Source organism: Choloepus didactylus, unplaced genomic scaffold (assembly GCF_015220235.1).
Source record: "Choloepus didactylus isolate mChoDid1 unplaced genomic scaffold, mChoDid1.pri zz_scaffold_191_ctg1, whole genome shotgun sequence".
Lineage (NCBI taxonomy): Eukaryota > Metazoa > Chordata > Mammalia > Pilosa > Megalonychidae > Choloepus > Choloepus didactylus.
This window is the reverse complement of record NW_023637642.1, coordinates 73-8,112: the sequence shown is the minus strand read 5'-3', so window position 1 is coordinate 8,112 and position 8,040 is coordinate 73. Positions and strand designations below refer to the sequence as shown.

Below are 8,040 nucleotides of genomic sequence, written 5' to 3'. Positions count from 1 at the left end.
AACTTTAGTGGACAATGATCGCTGCTCTTGGCGGGAAGCAGAACCCCATCTCCCTCTTGGATATTAAAAGGACCCCAACATCCCCTTCCCCCCATCAACTGCACCCCTTAACCCCCTTTGGATTTTGAGGAAGGGATGCAGATGCTCAGGAACAATTAGAGATAGTTCGTCAATGTTGGTTGGAATGTCTGGTGAGCAGGACTGAGCCAGGTGGGATTTCTAAAATGACCCCAAGATACCCCACCTTCATCCCCGAAACCCAGGGATGTGATAGTGTACACTCTTTGGCCTGATTGGCCTTATAGTGCGGGATTCTCCAGCACAGCCTGCTCCGACCATGAGCCCTTACACATGGAGCATTTTCTCTGGCTGGTGGCAGAGGAGATGGGAGACATTTAAATGTGGGAAGGACTTGCCATGCCCTGGCTGAATTGAAGTTGGGGGGCCATGTGCCCAGGAACATGGGTGGCCTCCAGACTGCAGAGAGGGGCCCCCAGTTGATGACCAGTAAGGAAACAGGGACCTCGATTCTACCACCACAAGGAACCAAATCTGCCGACAACCTGGACAATCCCAGCAGCAGATGCTTCCCAAGCCTCCAGGGGATAGCCCTGTGCCCCCCGATACCTCTAGCTTGGCCTCTGAGACCTCAACAGAGAATCCCACCCCGACGTCCGGCCATAGAGCTGGGAGCTCTTAAGGGCACAGTGTTACGTGGCTGACTGTGCTGTTTGTTACGCAGCACAGGTCACCAGCACACTGGGTTCTGGCACTGGTCATGGAGCCACGACCCGGCCAGTGCTGTTTCCTGCTGCCTGGCTTCCTTGGCTCTCTGTCCTTCCCAGCCTGTCCCCCCCAGATTCGATGAATGACTCCGTACCCTTCCATCTACTTCAAATGGAGCTTTTTATCTGGCTGGGTATTCTCCCCCCACGACGAGTGAGGGCCGATGACCAGAGGGTGGCCAGGTGGGTGGGGGGAGCAGGCACAGCTGGGGGCCATGGAAGGTCCTCTTTAACCTGGATGGCCATGGTGAGCCCCTGTGTCAGAGGGATGCTGCCATCTGGGGCCACCTGGGACTGTCAGAGGCAGCTGGGCTCCTGGGGCTGGTGGCCACGGGTGCTGGGAAGCAGAGAGGAGTGCAGGCTATTCTAGAACGCAGGGGGCCAGGCAGGTCCCAGCACAGGGTGAGGGTCCCAGAGCGACTGGGAGAGAGGTGGGGCAAGGGCAGGCAGCGGTGCTCCTGGGCACGGGGGATCAGGGGGTCTTCCTGGCAGCTGGGCCTGGGTCCTGCAGCTTCCCTGGGAATGGGAGCTCCAGGGTTCCCCAAGATTGGGGATCCTGGCCCCGGGGACTGGTTAGGGCCCCGGAAGTGTCCCTCTCTGTGTTGGCAGGGCTGGGGGTGGTGTGGGTTCATACGTGGCCATCAAGGGGCTGCAGGCTGGCCTGGTGACCAACCTGTCCAGCCCCCCAGGAACCCCTGGAGTGTCAGCCTCTTTCCTTGGCCTGGGGGTCCCACCAGGTGGGAAGGGGGTGCCCTCTGCTAGGCCAAGAGCCTGCGACTCCCCCTCAGGGCCCCCTGGGGGGCAGGTCCCCACCGTGGCGTCAGGCTGTATCTGCCCCTGCGGTCCAGGCCATGGCCGGAGCGGATGGAAAACCAGAGGAAGGCGTTGAGCAGCATGGCATACACCTGGGCACGGGCGGAGGGGGCAGCCGCTGGGGCTGTGGCTCGGGGTTTGGAGGCTCTCGGCTGTCGGGGAGGGGGTGAGGCCAGCCCACCTCCCCCCAGGCCTCCCCGGGCGTGGGGCCTGCCCTCCCCTCTGGCAGATGGGGCAGGGGGACGGTGGGGGTACCAGGAGGGCCAGGACCACGCTGGTCAGGGCCGAGGCAACGCTGAGCCGTGTCCTTAGGAAGCTCCGGATCCCCTGCAGGCAGTCCTGGGAGGGGCGACATGACGGCCCCCGGCCCTGCTGAGCCAGGAGCTGGGGCAGTGGGAGGACAGGGGTGCGGGACAGTCCCAGGGAAAGCCCCCCACCCTGAGCAAATGCCCCTCCGAGCAGGAGGGAGCCCCGGCCCTGGGGGTCCAAGGGGGTGCCCGGCAGTGGAGGCAGGTGTGTCCCCCAACCGCCCACATTGTCCATATGGGGTCCCTGGCCTGGCACCCCAGGAGCAGGGCCGGGTCTGGCTCAGGCTGGGTGCCCAGCTAACAGGGAGGGAGGGACCCTGCAGCCAGCGGGGGTGGGGGTCCCCTGGCTCATCCTGGGGCCCAGCATCAGCAGTGTGTCTCCCCAGGAGCAGAAGTGACCTCTCCAACCACCCCACTTGGCTGTGGGAAGGACGCTGGTTTGGGGGCAGGATAGTAAAGTGCCCCCGTCATGGGCCAGGACGCCATGGCCGAGCTGGGGAGGAGGGGCCTGGCTGCACATCACCTCTGGCCTCCCTGTGGCTCGCGCCTGGGACAGGGCCAGTCTCAGGGACACGGAGCAGGGCTCGGCAGGGCACCTGTCACCACTCCCCACCCCACCACCACCTTCCTTTCTGGCCCTCGAGCAGGTGCCGCCCCGACCCTGGGCCCTGCTGGGTCACGAGCTGTCCACCAGCCTCTGGTCTGCATCGTGGAGGGACGCCAGGGCCTCTTGGCGCGAGATGGGGCGGGATTGCGTCCAGGCTGGCAGGGGGAGGGTTGCTGGGCAGGTGGCCACGGCCAGTACCGTCCCTCCAGCCGGCTCTCTCCCTCCTTGAGACACCCTTCCAGCCCTTTCTGCAGGGCGGGGATTGGGGAGCTGGGGAGGACTGGATGGGGGCTTGCCTGCCCTTACCCGGAACAGCCGACCACCCCTGCTCCAGGGGCCCACGGTGCTGACCAACCCTGTCCACCCCCCTCCTGCTCCCTGTACTTCTAGAGGATTCTGAGCGTGGGGACATTACAGGGTCTCCGTGCCCTCCATGCCTGGCCTCGGGAGGCCCCCACGCCGGCCACTGGTGAATGAATGAATGAGGGAGTGTGTCGCTGGGGAAGGGGCACTGGGTCCCGCTCGGACAAGGGGCTAGTCCTCACTATCAGGTGCAGGTTTAGCCAACCCACCTAACCCCTGGCCTCACTCCAGAGCCTTCCTGAGCCCTTTGGGGGCAGGTCTTGGCCTGGTCGGTGTTCCCGTGTCCCCCTCCTCACCTCTCTCCTGGCCTCCTCTTGTGGACACAGCTCCACTTCTGCATTCCCCAGGGGGCTGAAAGGTGAGTGCTTCCCACAGCACAGAAACTAGAAGAACAAACGGGCGGCTCTCAGAACCCCAAAGGTGGGCAGGGCTGGCTGCGGGATCCCTGTTGGACAGAAGGGGAAACCGAGGCACAAGAAGGACGCAGGGCCTATGTGGGGTCCAGCAGGGTCAGGGCCGATAGAGGCCAGGACGGGAGCTCAGGGAGTTGGGGCTCCCTGTGTGGGGATCTGCAGGCCCTGAGCCCCTGCGAGGAGGGCTGTGCTCCCTGCCTGCCCGCCTCCCGACGGTGCCCCTCCAACATAGGCCCCCCAGAGCTGCGGTGGCCGCCCAGAGGGCCCCACGCCCAGGGCAGGAAGTGGAGGTCCGCGGGCCGAGGCAGCGGGGGCCTGTGTCCAGGACCCTGCTCCACGCCTGACCCTGGGCCTGCCTGGCGCCCTTGGAGGCCGACTGGCCCGGGCCTGCTCACCGTGTCCTGGATGGCCGCCAGCTCCTGCCCCCCGCTGCCCGGCGGGCCCCTCACCGCCCGCTCGTACACCAGGTCATAGACATCCAGTGCAGTGTCCTCCACCTGCTTGGGGAGCGTCACGGGCAGGGCTCTGGCCCCGGAGACCCGGCTCCCCCTCTCCCCAGGCAGAGCCCCCTGCACACAGCCTGAGCTGCATGGACCCCCTGCTGGGCGGAGCTCCCCAAGGGCAGAGCCCCATCCCCAGGTGGCCACGGCCAGGCCCACAGCAGTTGCTGTCCCAGATCTGGGGCCTCTGTGGCGGGGACCATGCCCTGCACCGTGGGGTCAAGCCAGTGCACCTGCTCACTGGGACCCCAGCTCCGCTGCCCACCCCGGCCATGACCTTGTGGAGCCCTGGGGGACCCGCCTGGGGAGTGTCCATCCTGCTACTGTTGGTCTGGATATTGGGGGGATGGGGGAGCAGGGGCTGATGGCAGGGTCGGTGGAGAAGCAGGGAGCTCAGGCTCCAGGGATGCTTCTAGATCTTTCCCCGAGCATTCTTGGAAGCCCGGCAGCTGGGCTCACGGCAAGGCCTTTGGCCTGGGCAGTTGTGGGCGCCAGGGCCAGTCTTGGATGGGCGAGGCCCCCTGGAGGCAGACGGCAAAGAAGACGGTCCAGCGGCCTGGCCAGGTTCTCCCCTTGCCCCACACCCCAGCTTCACCAGGGCACAGCTGTTTCCTCTCCTCGTTGTCTCTGCCCCCCTCTAATCTGCCCTTCCCTGCCTTTGCCCACCCTACCCCCACCTCCAGCCAGCTGAAGGGCCCTCCCCTTGCCAAGGTATTCCTTCAACCATAACTTGAGTATTGCTTCCTCCAGGAAGTCCTCCCTGACTGCTCCAGGGGTCGCTGATTTTGAGCCTCCCGCTGCCATCCCTCTCCAGGGCCTCCTTTCCCACCTCAGAGACTCTGAGCCTCTCCTCTCCCCTCCACCCCTCCCCGGGCTAGGCTGGGGCCCTCTCTTGGCCTCAGGGTCCTCAAATGTGAAATGAGGGTCACGACCTGCCAGGCCCTTGGCTAAAGGTCACGGGCCGTCCCCACAGGAGGAGGTCCTTGAGAGGGCCGGGGCCCAGTGGGGCTGGCCTGGGGCTGGTGGGCAGGTGGCCGTGACATGGAGACCTCCTGGGACCACCCTCTGGGCTCCCTCCTCCCAGCTCTGGTGGCTCGTCTGCCCACTCCTGCCCTGGGGAGGCCCCGGGGGCTTGGCAGCTCTGGGTGGGGTGTCGCTGTTATTAGTAATAATGATAATACAGACTGTGGCCGGGGGCTCTAGACCCCACTAGGCCCAGCTGAGGAGGTGGAGCTCAGCAAGGCCAGGCCCCTGCCCGGATCCCACCATCTGCCTGTCACTGGGCTTCCTGGGGTCTGTGGGGACCCTGCCAGGCTGCCGGGGTCTTCAAGCCTTGTCTCCAGGGGTCTAGGGGCCCCTCCCCAGGATGAGGACCTGATCGGCAAGGAGGCTAGAGGCTCCCTGGGCGGCTGAGTGTGTGCCCACCAGATGGCGTCACCTGCCTGAACACGGGCCCAGGTGGGTGGGAGACCCTGCCAGGCCTCGTCCCCAAGCGTGGCTGACCCCCCGGCCGCCTGCTGGGCCTGGCTGCCCTCTGGGCCCTGCCCACTGTCTGCTACCAGGCCTTGCTGGGGGTGCTGAGGGGTCCCGGTGAGGCCCAGGGGTGCGACTGGGGGTGCAGGGTGGGGCCTGGAAGCACTCGGTAGGGTCTGGGGAGAGTGCCGGGGTGGGGGGCACAGGGGGTCTGTGCCTGAGCCCACATGGGGGCTTGGGGTGATTGGCTCAAGGGGAGGGGCCAGACACCGTAGGGGGCACACAGCTCCCCAGGGCCCCGGGGCCGCGCCTCTCGCCGCCGATGTGATCCGCGCAGGAAGCATTAAGGCGCCCACGATCAGTTTCCCCGGTGCAGCCTCCTCTGGGGACGGGGGGAGCTGCGGCCAGTCTCGCGCTCTGCGTCCATCCCGGGGGGCCTGGCCCCACGCCACAGAGCTTGCTGGCCTCGGGCTCCTGCCTGGGCCCCAGTGTTCCCAGGAGGTGGCAGCTGGAAGGCCTCAGGAGTGGGGGTCCCCAGGAGCAGGGGGGCAAAAGGGACCACGGGCACCCCACCCTCACCCTGCCGGGGCTGGTGACAGAGGACGGGCTCCAGAGCGGGCCTGATGGCCCCCTGCCTCTGCCTCGCCCTGAGATCCGCGAGGCCTCGGAGGTGGACAAGGCCCTGGGGCCAAAGGAGGAGACAGCTCAGACCCAGGCGGCACCCCCGGGGCAGCCAGGCAGGGCTGACAGGTGGGTGGGGGGCGGCAGAGGGAAGGACGGGGGCTGCCACCTCCACCAGCCCCCACGCAGAGGAGGCAGGGAGCCTGTGCTCCTCCAAATATGGGGGTGGCAACACCGGCTGCAGAGCCCCCAGGGGCCTGGCCCAGTTCTGAGGGGGTTGCGGATGGGCGGTGTGGGTCTTAGGGGCTTGGACGACCCTCTGGACCCCGCCATCCTGCACCCGCTTTCTCCCCGTGAGCCCCATAGGCTGGCTGGGAGGATCCAGCAGTCCAGGATGTCCAGCTCCTCGCTCACCCTTGAGGTGCAGCTGGGGGGATGTGGACCCCAACTGGGCAGGGGAAGCCCGCGCCACCCCCGGGATGCCGGACCTAGGGGGCTCAGGACCCCTGTCTGGTGCTTGTTGCCCTGCGGGTGCTACCTCTTCTCTCTTCCCTCCTGAGAGTCACCCCAGCATCACTCGGGGTTACCAGCCTGGAACCAGGCCTGGAGAAGGGTTTCCTCTGCTGGACCCCCACAGGCAGGCCACAGCCCTTGGCCTCGGGGCCCAGCACCCGTCCTGGGGTCTGTCCTCTCTCACCAGCTCTGGCCGCCCAGCCCTGAGCATGGCTGCAGCTGGACCGTGTGTTGAACCCCAGTCCGGGGCCGGGAGAGGCCACTCACTCCCTGCAGCACTGTCATCCCCTGGGGCCTGTGCGCGGACTCCGGGGGCCTGGCTGCCTGACCCCTCCCCTGGAGCTGTGCCCCTCGCCCCAGGCCACCCCGCTGGAATCAGAGCTGGACGGATGGACGGAAAAAACAGACCACCACCTGTGGGGACCCGCACCCCACCCCCACCATTACCCGGCATCACCCCCGGTCTCCACCCACCTGCACCCCCAGGGAGGCTCCCACAGTGAACTCCCGCCCTGGGGCCATCTGGGCCAGCACCCCGCTTCCGGGCCGTCGGGGGCCACAGGACAGCTTTCACCTGGAGGGAGGCCTGGATCCCTGTCCTCACTTTCCCACCCACCGCCCCCCACTGTGTGGCTCCTGGGGGCTTCTCCTGGGACGCACGTCTCCTCTCCCACGGGGCCTGGCCTAACCGACCCCCCCGGGCTCCCCAAGGGGGCAGGGCTGAGGGCCCCAGGGAGAAGAGGCACCCCCGCACCCCGGCAGAGGGGTGCTAGGGTGCGGCGATGGCTGGAAGGGGCTGCTTGTCTCCTCCTCCTTCCCTGGGACCCCGGCCCACCCCCAGCCTGTCTGCCGGGCGGGCGCTCACCTGGTGGGGGCTGCGCAGTCTCCAGAAGGTCACCTGCACCAGGGCACAGAACGCCAGGGCGAGACACAGGAAGCCCTGGGGGACGGGGCGGTCACTCCCATGGCCGCTGGGCCTCCCTGGTCACTGGCACCGTGGGCTGTGCCCCGTGCAGGTAGCCCAGGGTGAGGCCGCGGGGTGGGCACACGGGGTCCGCGGCCCCTTCCGGGGATTCGCCCCCTCCCCCTGTGGACTCGCGGGGCCCACCGAGCCCGCAGCAGACGCCCCGGCCTGCCCTCTGCACGGGGGCGGTGATGGCGGGACTGGGGCACGAGCTGCAGGCCCTGCGGGTTGTTTTATTCTGTTTTCTGGTATTTGCAGCTGGACCTAATCCCGGCCTCTCCAGGGGTTCGCCCTGCCACCCCCGTGTGGGCTGCAGGACGCCGTGCGGTCGAGGTGGCAGGGAAAGGAGGGTCCCCAGGTGGCCGTGCCTCGGGGGACCCCTCCCCACACGGGCCGCCCTTGTCTGCACCCCGGCCTGGGTAGGTGCAGCCTGGGGCAGTTCCGTGGCCGCCTCTCCATCGCCCTCAGGTGACATCCCGGAGAACCGATGACCAACGGGTGCACAGAGACGTCCGTGGGTGCAGACGGGCCACGGACACGGGGCGGGGTGGGCAAAGACCAGGAAACAGTCCAGGTCAGGGAGCTGCAGCCGCGCAGGGAGCGTGGGGAGAACCGGGCACCCCCATGCAGGCTCAGGCACGGGGGCTGCCAGCTCTGCCGGGTGGGGGGCAGTGAGGGGG

General features: G+C 67.3%; 1 protein-coding gene across 1 annotated transcript; it reads right to left on the bottom strand.

Moving 5' to 3' along the window:
- Nucleotides 1-889: 889 nt before the first annotated feature.
- On the bottom strand, nucleotides 890-7,835 carry TSPAN32 (tetraspanin 32). The gene is made up of 8 exons (XM_037824787.1): nucleotides 7,386-7,835; nucleotides 7,262-7,336; nucleotides 3,685-3,786; nucleotides 3,173-3,259; nucleotides 2,531-2,761; nucleotides 1,854-1,937; nucleotides 1,599-1,690; nucleotides 890-1,122 (listed from the first exon to the last, which is right to left on the bottom strand). Exons 1-8 carry the CDS (start codon nucleotides 7,833-7,835, stop codon nucleotides 1,083-1,085), a joined length of 1,161 nt encoding a protein of 386 aa, XP_037680715.1. The 3' UTR covers nucleotides 890-1,082.
- Between the last annotated feature and the right edge of the window lie 205 nt (nucleotides 7,836-8,040).